Here is a 20,452-nt window from a genome sequence, read left to right on the forward strand (position 1 = left end):
GCTAGGAAGGATTTTTACCTTTTCCTAATAATATCTACGCACCGTTACAACTAATGCCTTGCTAAGACATACCCTACATATACAAAGGAGACAACGTGGCTACGCGAGTTTTCTACCTTCTACCAATGATAGTATTGTAAGTGCCCCTACGTATGTCGGTGAATTATACGACCCATTTGCCTCATTAAAGAAGTAATATACGCGTCACATACTACATTTCGATCTTAAATCGAAGATAAGCCAAAGCGCTCGCATGGACTTTTTGTTGTAATTTAGCGTTCGCAACGTGCACTGTATTCAGTGAACCTGGGCGTAGAGTTTTCGTCAAAACTAAAGAAAACTCTAATTCTATTGTCTGTGGGAGCTGCAAAATGGCATTCCATCAGTACTGGAATGGTGGTTAATTGGTTTAAAGTTAAAAATTAAATGCTGCGGTCTTACTTGCCAAGACCGCAATCTGATCCTGAGGCATGCCGTAAGGGGGGGGGGGGGAGCTGCGGCCTATATTGACTGCCTTAGGATCACTGCACGATACATGGGCGTTTTTGCATTTCGACCGCATCGAAATGCGGCCGCCATGGCAGGGATTTGATCCCACGGCCTCGTTCTTAGTAGCGTAACGCGCCAAAACCACCAAGCAATCATGGTGGTGTTTCCCCTGCGACGTTACGTTCTCAGTACCTCTCAATGCTCATAACTGGTCGCAAATTCAGTTTATTAACTTGTTTTGCGTGTTAGAGCCTTTGTAATATGGGAAAAGCGTGTTTCCGCAGCTTTGCGTCAATGACCACGCGGAACCAAGCACCCTGTGCTGTTATCGTCACGTGCCATTGTCATCGAGTATTTGAACAGCGAACTAATGGTTCTGAGATACAAGTCTCTTGGGCATCAGTCACCACTCTTTGTTATAACTAGGAACAATGGCGGGACGTTGGACATGTTGGAATATTAGTGTTTGTGCCCTTGGCTGTTTTCTTCGTGAACTGTCCTTGAAAATTTTCATTGTGTTCAATATGGACCTTTTGTAGAAAGTTCATTTGTTTGTGGCTTTTGAGGACTAGGCTTTCACTTAATACTGTCACGTTGTAGTGGTGATGAACAACCGCAGTAGCACAACGCAAGTCACGGAACTGACTTTATTGGGCGAACCTGTGCCCAGCAAAACAAGTAACGCTCCGAACAATGATAGTGGCGAGCACACTCCTCGATCGTCGAATTCTGATCTGCTTCTAGCACTATAGATTGGCTTGAATATAAATGACTCTTCGAAGGTTTCAGTGTAATGGCTGGGGCTCGCATTCCTTCCAGAAAGTACAACGCTATTCGCGTCGTGCATAGAACCTGATTACTCAAGGTTCGCAAGATCATTGACAACAAATATTATCAACGATAACATTCGAGTAAGTTCCAAATCCAGGCTCTTCTAGCGCTGAGCGATAACGTTAGGTTGTTGGTGGGTCTAATAGCAGTCCCATGAAAAGGAACAAACAAGTACACGTATCAACACTTCAGGAGCGATTGTTTCACTTCTGTTATTTTGATATATAATGTTAGCGGTCAATTAGTCTCTGTTCATCCATGAATGCATCCGCAGGGATATCGACCTACCCAGCAGCAGACAAGAGACAGCAACCATGCGAAGCCGGAGAAAATGGGCAAGAAAAGCTTTCCTCTTATACTACTATAGGTCATTCCCGCGTTCATATTGTTTTCCTTATACAAAGAGGCTTGCTGTTCTCTGGTGGCAAAATACCGACCGAGTGACCAGGCGGCTATCAGCCATCTTGATATATGTGATCGCAGGGGTTATAACGTTACCCCTATACGAAAATGCCACCTGTGAATACCTATTTACTCTAAATAACATTCCTAATACGCGCAAGCATTTCTCACTTCTGATGCGCGAACACTGCATTTTACTTTGAGTAGTTATCTGAAATTTAGCTACTCCTTCAAATCTGCGTCTCTGTGTCACTCATGCTACATCCCTCCCAAAAGCCCTCTGTGAGCCACGCTGAGATATTTTAACCCGCGCAAACTCCTTCCTGCCGTAATTATTGATCGTTACGTTGGAAATAATGTGCATAAAATGCTGCGCTCACTCCCCACCACCCCAGTTTTTCAACAAATTGTGGCGCAAACTCTATATTGAGAGAGATAACGAAAAAAAACGAAAGTTATGAAGTTGGTAAGCAGTCTATTTCTTTAGTATTCGGGAGATTTTTCGCAAAGCTTGGGTAGTTAGAAAATGAACAAAATGGGCATCAAATAAACAAGCTCTGTTTGATGCAGCTATTGCAACAGGGAGTTACCGTATTTCTGGCCCGTTGTCCAACGGGTGTAGTCCTCCAGAACAACCGTGCTTTAGTTTGGCCTCCTTGAGGGACTCGTGTCTAATATCCCGAGTACCATAACACAGACACCCACAAAATTGTGGGTATGACTGTCGGCAGGTTTGACTGCCGGCCGTCGACCCAGGAACTGTGAACTTTAGATAAATTCTAGGCTTGTTACTTGCATATATCTAGGTACAAGTGACAGAAGGTTCCAGGGCCATTCAAGCCCAAAGCCAAGAAATATTGCGGGGAGCAAGGACACGCGGGTGAACAGGTGCATGTGTGTCCCATCGGTGAATGAACTCCTGGGCTCGAGGAGTTCTATGAAGTTGAAAGGAAGCAAGGCCAGCGGAGCGTCAGATATGCGTTACTTCAGATACCCAACAGGGACTCCGATACGTTACTTTGATTAGCAGTGCGATAAAGTGAGTGTGTAGAATTTTTAGCTGGGCCGTAATGCCGATACGAACTCTTAGCTATTGTGCATATATGCGCCGCACTCATATCAGGGCAGCCTTAGACATTGCCACGCCCACACATAGACCACACACGCAGACAGCTTTCTTCAAAGTTCATTTTTATTGAACCTACAAAGTCATTTGTCGAAGAAAAGGAAAGCTCGTATTTACAACACGAAAAAAACATATGTAGAAGGTAACGATGGAAAAAAAGAGAGGACTAGGACAACTCTGCAATGCCACTCTGAGAGGAACATTCTGGAGTATATTCACAAGCAACTTCTCCAAGAAAACAGAAAATCAACGAAAAAACTAACAAAAAACAAATCAGACTTTCCGACGTCAAATGCCCATGGACATGGTGGCCTAAGAGTTCCTTGGTGACACAATCCCTGATGGCTTACATATAGCACAGTTCTTCACATTTCCGTAGGTCACCACTGCGCGTGCGTAAGCATGACTTAGGTACATACATGACGAAACAAAAAATGAGTACAATGGGTTTTGCAACAAAGAACGGAAAGAACGCAACATATCGGCAAGACACTTGTGACCAGTCATAATACTGCTCAACTTTTTGATAAGTCTTAGATACAACGCTCTGCATGAGTGATCCCCTTCAATCATGCTCGTATTTTCAACGTTCTTACGTCATCAGGCGCTATACTTCTGCGTAACGTCATTTTATTCTTGGATAATGTAGAACAAATTTACCACGAACAGTTTTTCATCCACTAAGCTTGGATGTTCTCACATTTGGGTGTCATGAACAATGGCAGAGGCGCCTCAGGAATGAAACACGTCACATATCGTGGGAATCAATCATACCACCTCTCTTAGGAATAAAAAAATGCTTACACAAGCTTGTGAACAAGTCAAGCTATGTACAAGAGTCGCAGACGTATGTCTGAAGCAGCCGCGGACGATATTCGTGAAATTCATGAATGGCATGAATACTCGTTAATGTTGGATGATATTCAAAAAGTCCTGAATGTCATAATTGCTCGGCACGAACACTATCAATGTCACAACTGCTCGGCAAGAACAATATCACGCGTCCTGAGAATGCATCACGTTACAATTCCTGGGATTTTATGACGGTACAATAATGCATGCATAATGTCATCACTGGCGTCTTAAGAAGTGTTGCTACCTAGAGTAGCTGCTGAGGTATACATGTCGATAGTTTCCGGAATGTGTCACGTGTCTTCGACGTGAACGACGACATCAGATGCCCGTCAGCAAGGCACACGGTTCACAGGAGTATGTGAAGGTATATGTCAACCAAATTTTATAAACTGCTTCAAGGAAGTCAACTGGCAAACGCAATGCCACATTCTTCGTAGAAGTTGAGGTAACCGGGATAGCTCTCTGCTCCACACACGGATGCCTACAGGAAAAACAATAAAGAAAGTGAGTAAGAATGGGGATGTAATACTACGCACATGTGTCTAGCTTTTACTACGCACGAAAATCGAGCAGTGAAATGTCCATAAGGCAATGCGCATTACCATGACCATTTGTAAAGGATATCCTCTATTGGTGCGTTTTAATTCTACTTACCGAACCACTCTTATCACTGATCCCAGTGATATATATCAATTATTTATTACGTTTGCTCCTATATTTCTGCAAACGTAAAAAGATACAGACTGGGCAGCCCCAAGTCGACGACTGCACTGAGCAGATCCACTGCATTGTATACCCCACATGAACTAGAGCAACCTCGTTGTTACAACCGAACGAACATTTACCAAAGCGCTATTCAAAATCCGTGTTCACTTGAACCCACAGTACACTTGTAAGCCCAGAAAATTAACCCTAAGTTTCATTTTCGTTTCAGATGCCTTAACCGTGATATATCAAACGAAAACCGTTTGATATGTCACAAGCAGCAATGGTGTTCAAAATAACCGTGACGTTACAATGATATCTCGACACCAGCTTATAACTGTTTAACATCGTAAAAAATGCAGCAGCACCAGCCTGTCGCTTATCAGCATGGATGTCAGCAGTAGACGCTAGAGTGTGATACTAAGATTACTTGAGTGATATGTGGTTGTACTGTTCGTGCGCCGCTCCAATATTGCGATAGATGAATAAGTAAACTGCAAAACTAAGGGCAGTTGGGTGGGTTGATGTGGTTAGCTCTTTCATCGTGTCACTAATATGAAAGACTAGACATCATGGGAACGATGGCAAGTACGCGTATTTGTTGAAACATCGCCCTTTCTGGTATCAGACTTTATTGTTGCTTTTCATACTTTACTTCACGAAGCTGACGTGCCATCAAAGATTCGTTCTAGGACAAGGATAACTTACTTAGCATGTCTTTGATGTTCGTAGCAACTGTATAAACACTGCAGTGAAAATATCGCTCAGATTACTAAAAGTAAGTTATTCCTTCAAACATAATGTAGATAATTTTCATTGATGTCGGTTTTTCTAAGCCTTTTCTCTGTGCGAATCCCCTAATCTTTTATCACGTTGTACTCGCATCAGCCTAAATTGCCTGTTCTACGCGTAGATAGGACCATGTCGACTAGCTTTTGCCTCTTCGTGAACAAACTGATTGTATTTATCTTCGTCAACGTTGACAAAAATAGACGTGATAATTAAATCAAATCGCCATGCCCGACTGCTGCTATCTAAATGGCGTCTTGATTTACTGGCACGTGTTTTTTTAAGAACACGTGCTTGCTGTGAACGCATGCTTGGTGTGAATCAATTTCTTGAGCAAATGCTTGCCTTCCAATTAACTTAGTCCTCATTCTGACAAAGTGGAACTACAGCCATGGAAATAATTAAAAACATTCTATTTTGTGATGTGGATGACTGGTGAGCTTAGCTTGACAAGGCTGACCTGATTGATGTTCTTTTTTACTATTATTGAAATCAATATTAGGAGAGGTTGGCGTTTTTATGGTGGCACCGGCTACTCCTTGTCACTTGGCAAAGGAAACAAATTTGCGTAAAAAGGGAGAATAGCGACACAAAATATGACACTCAGTAGAACACTGAATGAATAAAAAATATGCACTCCAAGAGTACATGAATCGCAAAGTTTTGTGCATTAGTTCAGTACACGTACGCATAAATAAAGTCAGATATTTTGAACAGCCAAAACACACAACACATGTAATACACTGCAAGTACAGAACAGAATTATATATATGTTGCGTAAAAGTTGCGATCACCACATAAACCAATTATGAACCACGAACAACATTTATGTTACTCATTTAGCGTATTCGGATCATCTGAAACTTAATATTTTCCCAAAATGTTGGTGTCCTCTAAAAACTTCTTCAGAGCAAGAAATGCTCTTTTTTGAAGGCCCGCAGTTGGCCATGAGCCAAGTATCTTTTCTTTAGAATGAATGGTCTCCTGTCTAATATAAACAAATTTGCTTGCAGTACCCTTCTTTGTGGATCGTATTTCGTGCACTCTATAGGAGAAAATCATCCACATCTTCATCTGGATGGCCACTAGAACATTGCGGACTAGAGACACGTTTTATCCTGTACAAGAAGTGTTTCGTAAATGCAGTACCAAGACGCAGGCGGAGTACAAATGTTTCAAATTTCCTGTTGTCTTAAATTTTCCGGCATTGATAAGTTTATACACGGGTCTCTAAAGTATAACTCCGAGTTTTTAGTTTGCTGATCAAACCATGTAGTTTTGCTGAGGCGACAGGAAATCTGTCTCAGGATAAGACGGTCTTCACCACGCAGTAGGGGAAGATTGGTTGTCGCTGCGTTATTGTGCGCCCGATTCGCAGCTGTGTCCGCTGGAGCATTACCAGGAATATTTCAGTGCCCAGGTATCCACTGAAATGAAATTACGTGGTTCATTGCGCTTGCTTCTGTAAGTTCTTTGAGCGTCTCATACAATAGCAAAGTGTTCAAAGAATATTTCTTATTGCTCTGTAGTAATGTGAGAGCAGCTTGCGAATCGTTTACGATAACCCATTTTTGCGAATGTTTTTCTGATGTTATGAAACGCAAAACACAGAGGGTTGCAAACAGTTCTGCCATGGTGGAAGATGTATCTCGGGATAATTTAAGTGTTTGCTTTAGCCCTAAATGTGGAATGACGTGTGCTGAAGTTGAGGAATTTTTATGACACGAACCATCTGCATAAACGTGGATGTACTGGGGATATAATGAGTAAATTTGGAAGAGTGCCAGTTGTTGTGCGGCTACTATGAATATGTTTCTCTTAAACATAATATCGCTGTTCTTGTAATTCGGCCAAGCCAAACTTTTTCTCTTGACCCTCCCTTCAATCGAACAAATGCCGACACTCTAGTGGACTTACATTTTCCAAAGTGATCCACCGTTGACTAGCATCGTTCTCCTTGTCGCAGACTGGCTCCGGCGTTTCCTGGTAGATGGCGCTTGGTGCGCACACCTCTTCAGGTGCGGTAGATGACGTAACAGCCTTGTCCGCCTCTGTCAGAAGGCATTGAAGGGCCTGGATGTATTCGATGGCCCTGTGAAGCGTTTTGACCTGTAGTAACAAAAAAGAAAGAGGTGTTAAAAATAACATGTCCAACGAATCAAACGTGAAGTAGTGTAGACTGTCAACAAGGACAGGATAAACAGTCTGATTTATTCCGCAACAGAGCGATGACGCTGCTGAATTTTTTGTCCTCCATCGTGTGCAACTAACCAAAACTGTTTAATCATGTTTCTTTTTCTGTATTTAGCCGCAATGGCTTCTTCAATAAGCTTCGCTGGCTATCGCGCATTTGTTTACATTCTGTGCCTTTTTCCCTGTGTTTCTTTTACCACATAGGCTCTTTGATGTTCAATCAATATTCAGTCAATGTTCTTTGGATATTTGATAGGCTGGCATGCTACTTCACAATTTCGGTGTGAATAATAAGATATACGCAAGCCGACGGTACATAAACCCACGGACATGCAAATACACCGAAAGGTATTCACTGCTGCTTATTATCGCCTGTACTTTTCATGAATACTACAAGCACCAATTCACGCCATGCAAGCGCACCAACTCGTCCAACTTCAAACTCTTTTTCCTTTCTAGAATATCGTTTCTTTATATTCTGTCTCTACGTTTAGGGAGCTTGCAGGCTAAATTTTCTTTTTTTTTTGTCTGTTGAAGAAGGCTACTTTGTCTCTTAATGTATATTTGGCTGTGTCGATGTTCGGTGTTTGGAGCGTGGTATCGCAAAATGTACAAAACGTCCTTTTCGTTCTTTACTTACATCTTGAAAGTGACTGTGATTGCTGGAAGGTCCTTTCATTTTATCCTTGTTTCCGACTCGTGCAAAAATTGCTGTAGTTATCTTTATTGTGTCATTTGCTTTTATTTAAAATGATTGCCCTGCGTGTTGTAGCGAACTACTTAATAGTTGTAAGGATTCACTTTACCTCATACCATCCTTTCGTTCCCAAAGTATTTTAACGTTGAGGAGAAGCCGGCAAAATATCTCTTGCCAGTATTTCCAATACCGTAATAAATAAACTACCAAATTCGTAATAAAGTGCACTTCTGGTGGACTAGAAAGCGATACGGAAGTGGAAAAGAACGGGACCAGAGCTTAGCACCACTATCTAAGTATGAGACAGCTTAATCGTGGTGATTGTGACGTCTTGATAGCTGCGCGCATGCGCCGTTGCCGACCTTGCGCATTCTTATTTATCAAACTGAGATTTGTATGTCGCGTATCTCTGGCGATTTGGTGCACGCTGTGACGCGATCGCGTACACTCAAGGTTCAACATATCTCCAGTTTTGAGTTAGATGCCTTCAAATTGGGTAAAGGCTGCCTATAATGTTACAAATAGATGTAATAATAATATGTGGGGTTTTACGTTCCAAAACTACTTTCTGATTATGAGGCATGCCATAGTGGAGGACTCCGGAAATTTTGACCACCTGGGGTTCTTTAACGTACACCTAAATCTAAGCACACGGGTGTTTTCGCATTTCGCCCCCATCGAAATGCGGCCGCCGTGGCCGGGATTCGATCCCGCGACCTCGTGCTCAGCAGCCCAACACCATAGCCACTGAGCAACCACGGCGGGTTACAAATAGATGTGGGACCGATGTTGAGACCCAAGCTCTGTCTTCCATCACAGCATGCCCTAAGCTTGGGGCCACGATCGCGCGCATGCTTATCCTGTGCCAAAGTCGCACTCTTCGAAACGTCATGCGCGTGTTTCAAGAGCCAGTTTCTTGCATTATCATCTCCGTCAAGGTTAGGCCCTTCGAGACGCTGTGTTACACTGTACTGCCTTTGGGGTGAGCCCACATTTTTTTTTCGGACAGATGCGTACAAAATGTATCCGCTCCGCCTATAATGTGTTATCGCAATAAAAATGCAACGTGAAGGAAGTGGGGCATTGTGGCTAGACGCGCTGCTTTGTAGCGTAACGTAGGACAGGTTGACAACAAGGTGACGATGACTAGGTGATGCGCGGATTCAAAACTGCTGTATTTTCCGTTAGAACATGTGGCTTACGCAAGGCGGTTTGTCGTAGTCTCGATTTTCTTTCTTTTTTTAATTTTGTGTCACCTTGTCTCTATCATCTAGCTGTATCATCTAGTGTAGCTTTGTATCAATATAGCTACCCTCTGCTATGTTGTGCTACGCGGCAGCGCGTCTAGTGATGTTCCACCAAACCTAGTCTCAGTCGTAACAATACTAGGAGCAGGGCCGCCACGGACGTTTACTAAATATAAAGGCACATTTCCAGCGATCAAGTGCACGTACACTCCTCGGCTGACCTGTTGAAGCTACGTATTCGGCATGCATGGTTTTACTGGGATAGCAGAGTTTAGAGGATTCTTTAAGCGGGAAGAGTGATTCGCGGCATCCGTGATTTTGATATTCAGGCGAGCGTGACGCTTCCCGGACATGTGTTCTTTGGAAAAGCGCTCAGTCAAATTTAGATAACTCGGTCCAACTTGAATACGGAATGGACGGGCAAAGAATTTTCAGTGAGGCCCTAAATATTTATAATGTATTACTTTACATGCAGTTCATGTGTAAGTGTTGCATTGTTTACTTGAGTTTCATAATATGGCAGTTCTTATGATAATCCGGGTAAGATTGCGTACCCACAGTTCTCGGAATGTGACTAGCTGTCTGCGTTTGAAGCTGTACAAAACAAAACTAAGAAAAAAAATTTCACTAGTTCGGTTCAAATCGCAGATTCCGCAGCTGTGATACGGACACCTCTACCAGTGCCACACAACCACACTGAGTTAAATGCGAAAAATTTGCTATCACAAGGATATGTGGTTTTGACAGGCTACATTAGAGGTAGCATAACACAATAAAAATGTTTATCTTTCGTTATGTGTGCTAGACTTCAGATCGAATATACCCATTGGAATAACTGTCGGTGTAATTGGTTGTGTGCTCTCAGAAGGCATAAAAATTTGAAATTGAGAAATTATTTGCATCGTAATTTATCATAAGCCGTTTACTATTTGACGTCATGAACTATGAACGATATATATAGAGCACCGGAGTTCGCCAGAGCGTCCTAGATCTTCAGACAATAAACATTTAAGAATTTATTTATTAATCATAGCTCAATGTAGTGTAACGTCTAAGTGTCATCGCATTATTATACATGGTCGTCATAATGAGTTATATAAAATTTTATTGGTTATAACTTAGCAGTGCGTATATGCTTGTAATTGTGTCCACTTCGGAAAAACTTATTCAGTTAACTCTATGTCTTCTCTGGACCAAAATAAAGTTACTTCACTCACTCACTCAGTTAACTCTATTTTCTTATACCTTTTCACTTTACATATAGAGCAGTAAAACTGACGCATCAGTAATTTTTGCTTCTTCGGAAATGACTGCGCGCGTTAGCCAACTGTCTGCTTTAAACAGTCCTTATAAGTTGATGCCTGTCACAGAAGCACGAAAACTGCAACTGATCAAAGAAATAATAGACGGGTAAACCAGATATATTTTAAAAGCCCAATAATAAGTACAACTTTAAAGTACACGTAACATGAAAAACAATATATATTTATTTCTGTCTATATCTCTCATTGATGTGCGAAAACTAGAATTGTAGACTGAAGGCTAATATCGCTGCGAAGCTTAAGTAAGCGCCGCAGGCCTATATTATACCAGCAATATATCATAGATCACTATGTAGTTGTAACGTGAATAAAAAGCAGTAAGTAACTTCGAGATCTCCGCACCGCTACTCAGCACAATCTAGTGTTGCAGACCTACAGTCATCAGCAGCTTCCGCAGTAAAGTGTACATAAAATATCTGTAATGAGTCCAAAGCCACCAGCATCGCCAGTTAGCGCAAGTTATTGTAGCAAATCAAATGGCCCGCACAAACCGTGCGATAACCTACAAGCAGCTATCGCTGTGACGTGTGCAGCAAACGTGAGCAGCTATCGTTGTAACTTCTACAGCAAACATAGGCAGCTATCGCTGTAACGTGCATAGCAAATATGAGCAGCTATCGCTGTAACTTGTACAGCAAACATAGGCAGCTATCGCTGTAACGTGTATAACAAATATGAGCAGCTATCACTGTGATAAAGTGGAAAGTTGGGCGAGTTGGCATTCATTCATAATGGGAACAGCGCGAACGAGACAACGGCAGATAATAATATTTGGGGTTTTACGTGCCAAAACCACTTTCTGATTATGAGGCACGCCGTAGTGGAGGACTCCGGAAATTTTGACCACCTGGGATTCTTTAACGTGCACCTAAATCTAAGCACACGGGTGTTTTCGCATTTCGCCCCCATCGAAATGCGGCCGCCGTGGCCGGGATTCGATCCCGCGACCTTGTGCTCAGCAGCCCAACACCATAGCCACTGAGCAACCATGGCGGGTGTGACAACGGCAGAGTGAAAGGACACAGGACGAGCGCTGTCCTGACACAGGACAACGTTCGTGCTGTGTCCTTTCACTCCGTTGTCGTCTTATTCGCGCTGTTCCCATTATGAATATCACTGTAACTTGTACAGCAAACATAAGCAGCTAAACGTGTACAGAAAACATACATAGTGTACCCACCTTTGAAAGTCTCTTGGCCCTGTTCTCGACCGGCACGCACTTCCGTAGCCTGCAGAAGGCGTTGTTCACTGCCTGCACTCTGCGTCGCTCTCTGGCATTCCTGCGGGCCACAAGGTGCGGGGGCTTCTCTCGGTGTGGCACGTGCTTGTATGCCGACTTGGGTGATGCTGACGCGGACGATGACGTCACCATCGTGCACGCATCCTGTGCACAACTGTCGTCCTTGAGAACGTGGTTCGGCGAGCAGCCGGAGTCGGAGTCCCGGCTGGACGAGTCGTCTGGCGTCTCGGGTGTGCAGGGCCGGCAGCCAAAGTCGCGGCTACATGCGAAGAGCAGAAAAAAGAAGAACATTTAGTCGCGAGCTACAGAATTATTGTTAACCGTGCTTGTTCCTTAACGACATAGGAAGGCAAGCAGCGCAAGAACGGGACAAAACTAAAATCTATTGCACAGTGGCGAAAGGTATAGGCAAGGATATCTGCAAACCCTTAGTTACCACTGTGTAACAACGCAGCGCACAGACAGCAATATAACCTATCCGAATTCACCGTTCTCACTACTTGCTCTTCGCAATGAAAGCAAGAAATAAATGGTTACATCAGTCATATTTTAGGATCATCCAAGGCTGGAGTCTATGTAGCAACGACGTTATCTCGTTGTTTTTCAGTTGAGTGATTCGTTTTGACTCTGTTAGGCCCATGAAGTTATGCCACAAGGCCATAAAGATGTTGTGCTTTCTATGTACCACATGTCTCGGGAAAATCGAAAAGCTTTGAAGCTTGATTATATGTCATTTGATCAGGTAGAAAAACATAAAAATCCTTTATCTTTTTTTAATATATAATATAAGCAGAGGTAGTAAACACGAAAACATCAGACCGCGTTGCCATCTTTCGCAACAGCTCGTAACATCGCAGTTTTGTTTTGAGACCCAAATCACCAAAAATCTCATCGATATCTTGACAATGTTATGATGGAGTACACCTTGCAAGACTATTATTATAGCCATTCGGAGCGCTCCTTACATGATGGTCTTTACAACTTCCTACGTTCCAATTAAGAAGGACAGGAGTAACGTGGGGTGTCGCTTACGGAAGAGCGCTTGACACTAAAGGTGATGTTTTTATATGAACGTAATTATTATAACAATGAGTAAGGGTCTATAAGTCTTTTCTTCAACACGATAACAAAGTAAAATAAATGAAACTGTTATTGTGAGAAATGAAATGAGAAAGAGAAGAACAAAAGCAAGAAAAATGAAACCGTAAAAATTGCCAATGCAAATGTTCGCAACAAACACATTGCCTGATCTCCATAATTGAAACACCGCTGAGCTCTGTGAAGTGAACAATGTTTAAAAGCCAACGATCGCACGAAATGTCACCAGACAGTGTCTGACATCAACAACGCTCAACACGCACTCCAAGCACGTGATGCGCATAATGTGTTTCCGTAAGGGTTATTTGCATAATTATTGCTTACGCAATCTCACGGACACGAGTTTCACCTGGTTGCTTCTAATAATCCATTACATGTTTCAAAGTTAATCAGTATTTGCGTCCCGGACACTACGGGCTCGTGCATGAATAATCAATGCATTGAGAAACTGTGCTATAGCGGTACTTGACATGATGGAACATAAATGATGCGCATAAACTGAGGATATGCACAATATGATGCACATAAACAGGAGGTAATGGAAAGTAGCGCAGGAAAAGATGAAAAAGGAATCTCGAAAGGACACAGCACTGTGCACCAACTAGCCCAGCGAAGTATCTTGCTCGTCAGTACGTAACTGGACGCAACGGTTTAGCTTTCGTTGAATTACATATTATTATGTGCCCTAATTTTAAGTTTTTCTTCGCGATGTTCTGACTATTGTCTACTCCTTGTGGGTTTTTGATGAAGTAGAACCTCTTTTTAATTGTTTGTGAACATCCGTATAGTCTATTCTGACATGCCTTATATGACAAAAAAGGAAAAGCATGTACCGTATCCTTCCCTATTCATCTAAAAGAAACATGTTACAGGTACAGTCACCTGCAAAATGACCTGCAACACCGGTGCCTGTGGTCGAAGGAGCTCCAAGACTGTACGACTCCGCAGACACATACCTAAGCACAGCTTCAATTAGTGGTATTTATTAAACCTCTATTTCGCATGTCAGAGTCGTCGCGCAGCCCTGGAGCTTCTTCACCCACGAGAAGGGGTGTTGCAAGTCCTATTGCACGCGACTGTACCTAGCTAAATCAACTGTATACCAAGCGACGAGTGTGCCCTTCAAATGTTCCGGGCAAAAGCCTTCCTTGTTCGGTCACGTGCCGAGCGCATGCCAGTGAGCACACCGATGGCCATTGACAGTAAGTTTCAATACACATACCGAGCATTCCTTGCATCGCTTCACGGTGTAGGCTAATTTCTACACTTGAGTTTTCCACCATTCATTGTCAGAACGGTACGGGAAGAAAATTTTGTCTCTCTGTATAACACTCCAGCCAGCGAACGTTGGGAGTGTTGCATGTTCAACGCGCATGCGCTGCACTCTGCTATGTCTCGCGAAAGCAAAAGCAACTCTCAACTGGCCGCATTGTATACCTCGAGTAACTATAAAGTATCTGCGTCATGTTGCTTGCGCAATCTCAGATGTTCATCATAACCAAATATTACGTCCACTGCATGAATAAATGTCTCTGCCAGAGCAATCTCCAGTTGTACTGGTCTTGAGTCGGCTGGCAACATCGAAAGCCTGCAAATTTCCCAGTTTCATTACACCACCTACACTGTAAAGAATTACGCCCTTAAAAGCCAATGAGCAACGGTCTACAAATCACCCCTTTAATCATTTTTTGGGTGTAAGAGTTTTAGTTACAGACCGATTTGCACCCTTATTTGCATGTGAAGGTGTAACATATTTTACAGGATATATTTCCCTGGCGTCCTCGAAAGCGTTTCCGTTTACTTCACTGCAGAACACTTTTCGTCCTTCGGGGTGTATTTTTGCCACACAAAAAGAAGTCGTCTCTCTAGCTATCGTTTCGTTTCTTGAAAATATGAACCCTATCTGTCATGAACGCGATATGGCCCAGGTCACTCCTGTCAGCTCCCCCACAACCGACGTGGGTGGAGCTGCTGAGAACGCCGGATCAAAGACTACAGCAATTATAGCCCTCGTCGCATGGGCGAAAAGGGTAGCTGCTCGCGAAGGCCTATTCTAGGACTCGGGCCTCCCTGACCTTAATTACCTGAGACGAATTTTAATAAAGTTGTTACTGCCACCGTGTTCCGCTGACAGCGCGCCTGCAATCCGTGAGCTGGAAGTACCGGGCGCGCGGTGGTGATCCTAGTAAATGCACTCAATATACATGAAGATCACTGTTTGTGTAACAATAATATGCCCCCAAAAAGTGCAACTGTTTTCAAAGTGTCGACACATGCTCTGTGACTCTGATAGACCTCCGACGCATTAAATGACGTACCCAACTCAATTTCTTCTCCCTGTCAACTGGGATGTCAGTAACGCAGTTTCAGCACCTCAGATACCACATTTTCCGTCCATCTGATCCTTAAAGCTAGGTTATTGGTTTTACCTTCTATTGTTTATAGCGCGGTCATTAGCGATCCCCTCAAGTTTGGCTTGGGGAAACGAATCACCGCCTTACCTTATCATCATTTAAAGAATAACGCTGCGTGAGTCGCACATTCTTTTTCTAACTTTACAATGCCAGCAGCCTGGAAAGTGCCATATGTAAATAAAATCTTCGTAGCCCTAGAATTACTGAGCAGCAACGTCTCATGAAGTTTCAAGCTGAAGTATCTTTTCTGACGAAAACATTGGTCTGATCACAGTTGCAATTTATATTAATCCACTTGCACTGAGAAATGAAGTTTAGAAAACTATTACAGCAAAGGCTGCAGAGCCGTCATGATGAAGATTTCGTACATTTAATCAAAACATCAACCAACCTTATTTAATATCTATTTCTACGACTGTCAATGTACTTTCACTGTTTAGCGAAAGTAAAGTTACTTGCGGATAGCACATGGCAAAAAAGTGATTGTTACTGCTTCATTTACTTTTTTGTCTCCAATGAAATTAACAATCAGCCCAGACGGGTGTAATTTTCGTCGCACTGGCAAATGGGACGGCAATGTTGAAACAGCCAGGACGGGCACGATATCAATGTTCGTAGTCACCCACGTGTCGGTGCTTCATCGTAACATTTCAGTAGTGCTTATCATCACCATTCTCATCTATTTCAACTGCAGCACGAAGGTTTCTCTCAGCGATCTCCAGTTACCCGTGTCTCAAATATACGACTTCATCCTATGACAGCTGTCATTTTTATGGCTCACCATAACTGAGAGGTCAGCGTTGTCCATGCATGATATCACAACCATATGGTCTTTCTCTTGGACAAGTGTCAGGGAAAAAAATAGGCCGTTTCAACGTTGCAAGTTGGATTGCGCAACATTTCGACGAGACACACAGAAAAGAAAGACACACCACAGCGTCGCTCTCCCCCCTTTGAGTACCTTCCTCTATACTTATTCCACTGACAACGGAATAAAACGATAGTTGCGAGTAGCGCTCTGTGGTGTGTGTTTCTCTTCTGTGTGTCTCGTCAAAATGTTGCGCAATCCGACCTCCATTATGTTATACGAACACGCCCAGTCTTCAACCTTGCCAAGTTCCGTTTCTGCAGCTATTGCTGACATTATTTTAGGCCCACGAAGTGCATGGTCTATTGTTTGCTCGGGTGCTTGGATTTCGCGTTCCAATTCTTAACACTTCTATAGCTGCGTTTTTCGTAGCACATACATATAAGGGCTACGAAAAACACCGTGGATTCGCAATGACGTTGACTCCGCGGGAATACTTATTGTTTACTTGCGTTCCGTGCGCAGGGGCGTATCTCACTAGGAAATCAGATGCGCAACCTTGTGCTCACAGCAGAACATCATGACCCCTTAGGTACGGCTGAGGATGACTGACTGAAGCATGCAGATTGCTTTTACATGTGTAGGTACATACAGTTCCTTCGATGATCTGATCATTGAGATTCTGAAGAAGGCGACAACAAACTAAATAAGACTTATCTAGTCCTTGGGAGAAACGAGCGCTCTGATAAAGAATATAACTTTCCTTCAGCCAAGTTGTACATTTTTGTGTACAGGAGATTTCATTTTGCCAGTTCCCTTCCTATTTGAGGCAAGGGAAAGAAGAAAAGAAGCGACGGACGTTGAGCACCTGGCAAATTGAACGCACTGCATGCAAACAAACTGGGCCATCATTTCGCTTCAACGGGCTGAGCCTTGTTACATATGACCACTTTACGGAGGCGGGCACCGCCATGTTTCGCGGAAGGGCTGTTCGACGTGCCGCGTTAAGCGATCGAAGGCGATAGATTTTCCTTTCTCGTAACGCTCGCAGCCAATGAATAAGCTATGTCCACTGAACCGGTAATTCAAATCTTTTAATAAAGGCAACGCGACAGCACTGACTGTAAGCTAAATCTATAGGTCAATACGAGCACTCACTAGAAACTGCCCAGCCTCTCAGCCTTCCTCCTCGAACATCTTCCGTGTGTACCATAGGCGTATTTATCAGTGATCCATCATAAGTCGTCCCAGAGGGGCACATACTCACCCGACGTGGCCGGCTGCCGAGCGTCTATCCTCGAGAAAAATAAAAATAATCGCCTCGAACTGCCATCAGAACTAAACTGGACAACAGCATTACTTCGGTCAATAAACTTTCTGCGTGTCTGTGTGAGGGGGCACGCGTGATGATTTGACAATAAGGCTGGTTAAAACTTTCGTTTCACGCACCTTCCTCAACGGCTCAAACTGCCCCGAACAAATCTCCAGCGACCAAAGTTATTGTCGCTCGGGCGTACGGTTTGTTAATGCCCTCCAATCCGTTTACACGCGCACCATGCAAGCGTCATTTTCGCATAATAATCCCCATTCGGCGATTTTCACTTCTGAGAGGCATGACTCGCAAACGGCCTCTCAATCCACTCGCAAGTGCGCACGTTCGTCCGCAATGCGACGCCGGCCGACTGAGGTGACGTCAAAGGGGTTTCGGAACTCACCTCCGACAAAGACCGGGCAGCATTGTCGTGGTAGTCCAAGCCGGCACGTGACTGAAGAACCCCGCCGTGGTCAGGTGGTCGTCGCTGGACGGCGGGCTGGGCAGTACGCTGGCCATATTCCAGCGCACTCTCGGGACAGACCTTCAGCTGCAGGGCACGCGCGGAGCGAACGCCAACCACCGACTGGACCACTCGTCGCCGCTGCGACGTGTGCCGCCGAAGCGTTTGCTCCCGTTTTCGGGAAAGGCGAAGGCACCGACTGGGCGGAGCCTGTGACGTCACGGCGGACGCTCTCTCGCCAGCCGTCCGCCCCGCCATTATGACGTCACGACAGAGCCCGCCCAACTGGAACGCACCGCACGAGCGCGCCACGCGACGCGCGCGAACCGCTATAGTTGGCGCGACGGGGGAGCGCGCGAGAATTGCCTCGGGGCGTTTTGATGGCTCGACGCTTTGGTGCGCGTTTGCGTTGTTTCTCTTACCGCCGGTTGACCGTGAACAGCTGCCTGTACAGCCTTTTTATTTCCTTCATTCTTTCTCTTCTTTTTCATACTCGCTTGTATTTTTGTTCTATCTTTGTTTTATTCCTTCTCCGTGTCTACTTTCACAGTTCCGTCGGCTACGCGTGCGGGAGGTGGGGGGGGGGGGGGTGAGCAGGAGGAGGGGTTCGACGGTTGGCGCGTGCGGCGATATAACTGGGAGCATGTTGGGTCGTCCTCCAATGGGTGGCGTCAGAAGCCATTGCGTCACGGGCTCTCTCGGACTCTAGGGGAGCCAATGGCAATGAAAATATGTAATTTCGCCCCGCTATTTTGTCTCGCGTCTCGTCGTCTACGAACCAAACGGCGTCTGCCTGCATGCACTCCTGTGCAGCTCTTGGGTGCGGAGCTGTATAGTGTGCGCTGGGTCCGACGAAGGACGTCTGGGCCATCGTGATTGATGGGAGGCGATTGAACTGCAATTGGCTGCCGGCGAAGAAATGCGAGACGCCACTCGCCGAGTTCCAGACGAAGAGGGTGTGTCTGAGATTTGAAAACTTAACTGTGCCTTCATGCTGTTTGCAAAGCGATGACAGCGTTCTTGATTCATTCTCGACAGCGCTAGCGCTGGGCAAGGCGTACTTGGGATTGGCATCAGGCCATCCAAACGGTATTTGCAGATACACCGAGAGATCCTTGCTCGTATACGATAATGGCCCGTAGCAGACAAAAGAACTTCGCTCTCGTCAACCTCAGCAGTTAACGAATTAAGGCCGCAAACGCTGTTAAACTTTCTTAAACAAAGCTTGTAAAACATTTTTTGTATCTTTAAGTACGCTGTACACACGTCCAGACTGATCGCGAATGGAACCTAGTTGTCCAGAGATGATAAAAAAATTTGATAGTAACCACCAAAGCTTGACCACATGTTTTGATTTGACTGTCGAAGACAAGGGATAGCTCCTCGGTAGAGGTCTGCTCGGATATGCTGCTTGTGACCCTCGCTGATTAAGTCCGCCGGTAAATGCCATGAGGCGTGTAATAGCCGTGGCGTAGGCACACGTTATCGTGCACTATGCAAGTAATCTTCAGCCCCACCATGCGTCGAGACGACATACACGAATTTTGGCGGCACCTGTATTTATATCGTCGTATATAGGTATATATTTATTACAGCCAGCGTATCGTGAAGCGTTGCCCATGGTGCAAAAGTGCACGCGTTTTTATGTTTGCATTTATACCGCGTTCACGTGCCACAGTGCTCCTGTTGCGTGTCCTGTTCGACATCAGAAATACATATATGTGGTGGGTGTGTACACGCGTGGCGCCAGTCTTCCCCGACATTTCGCAACCGTATTCCGTCATTTAAGGCAGCCGCGGGGAGAAACGCCGGCTGCGTGAGTAGGGCTGCATGGAGCGGCCGTAGATGATTACTACCGCAATTAAACAGCCCGAAAGGACGCCCTCCTTCGTATCATAGTACTAAGAACGTTTCGTTTTTCGTGTGATAGCCATAAGTCAAACATTAGTCAAACACACCCCCTGAGGATGCTGGAAAAAGAGAGTGCAGACCTAATGGCGCGATCATTCTCCTCCATGCTTTCCGTGCATGCAGGCCTCGCAGCTTCCGAAGCGGGCCGTTACGCTTTCCTTTTATCGCCATACATCTATCTATACGAGAACTGCACAGAGGCATCGCAGTCGGCAAGCTATCAACATTCCCTATGCCGCACAGAAGAAAGGGTGTATGCGTGCATGGAGGGTATATAGTAGAGACGTAATGAATGTGCTCGGTTCCACGGTGTCAGCTCCATGTCAGAGGACGTCGCTTCGAGTCTCAATTTACTCTCGGCACGGCGACGACGGAAGACGTCGTGCGTGGAGCACATGTAGATATTTGCTAACGCCGCTCCCACGGAGTTATGTACACAGCAAAACGAGTCAACTGTGCCAAAGTATGCGACAGAGAACCCATTCGGTATAGAAATAGGCGCGTCGGTAATCGCGACGCAGCTCCTCCATCAAGCGGCTTTACAACGAAC

The 20,452-nt window shown here is 44.6% G+C and overlaps 1 protein-coding gene across 1 annotated transcript; it reads right to left on the reverse strand.

The window, feature by feature from the left end:
* Positions 1 to 2,902: 2,902 nt before the first annotated feature.
* LOC142563526 (uncharacterized) lies at positions 2,903 to 18,142 on the reverse strand. The gene is made up of 4 exons (XM_075674072.1): positions 17,932 to 18,142; positions 11,837 to 12,155; positions 7,115 to 7,306; positions 2,903 to 4,184 (listed from the first exon to the last, which is right to left on the reverse strand). Exons 1-4 carry the CDS (start codon positions 18,045 to 18,047, stop codon positions 4,107 to 4,109), a joined length of 705 nt encoding a protein of 234 aa, XP_075530187.1. The 5' UTR covers positions 18,048 to 18,142; the 3' UTR covers positions 2,903 to 4,106.
* Between the last annotated feature and the right edge of the window lie 2,310 nt (positions 18,143 to 20,452).

The sequence above is a fragment of the Dermacentor variabilis genome, chromosome 11 (assembly GCF_050947875.1).
Source record: "Dermacentor variabilis isolate Ectoservices chromosome 11, ASM5094787v1, whole genome shotgun sequence".
In the NCBI taxonomy this organism is placed as follows: Eukaryota; Metazoa; Arthropoda; class Arachnida; order Ixodida; family Ixodidae; genus Dermacentor; species Dermacentor variabilis.

Excerpts from the sequence above, each read along its gene's own strand:
- LOC142563526 (XM_075674072.1), bottom strand. The coding sequence starts at position 18,047 with ATGGCCAGCGTACTGCCCAGCCCGCCGTCCAGCGACGACCACCTGACC. Across the intron at positions 12,156-17,931 it reads CTGCCCGGTCTTTGTCGGAG|CCGCGACTTTGGCTGCCGGC; the intron begins GTGAGTTCCGAA and ends CTTCGCATGTAG. Across the intron at positions 7,307-11,836 it reads GGGCCAAGAGACTTTCAAAG|GTCAAAACGCTTCACAGGGC; the intron begins GTGGGTACACTA and ends TTGTTACTACAG.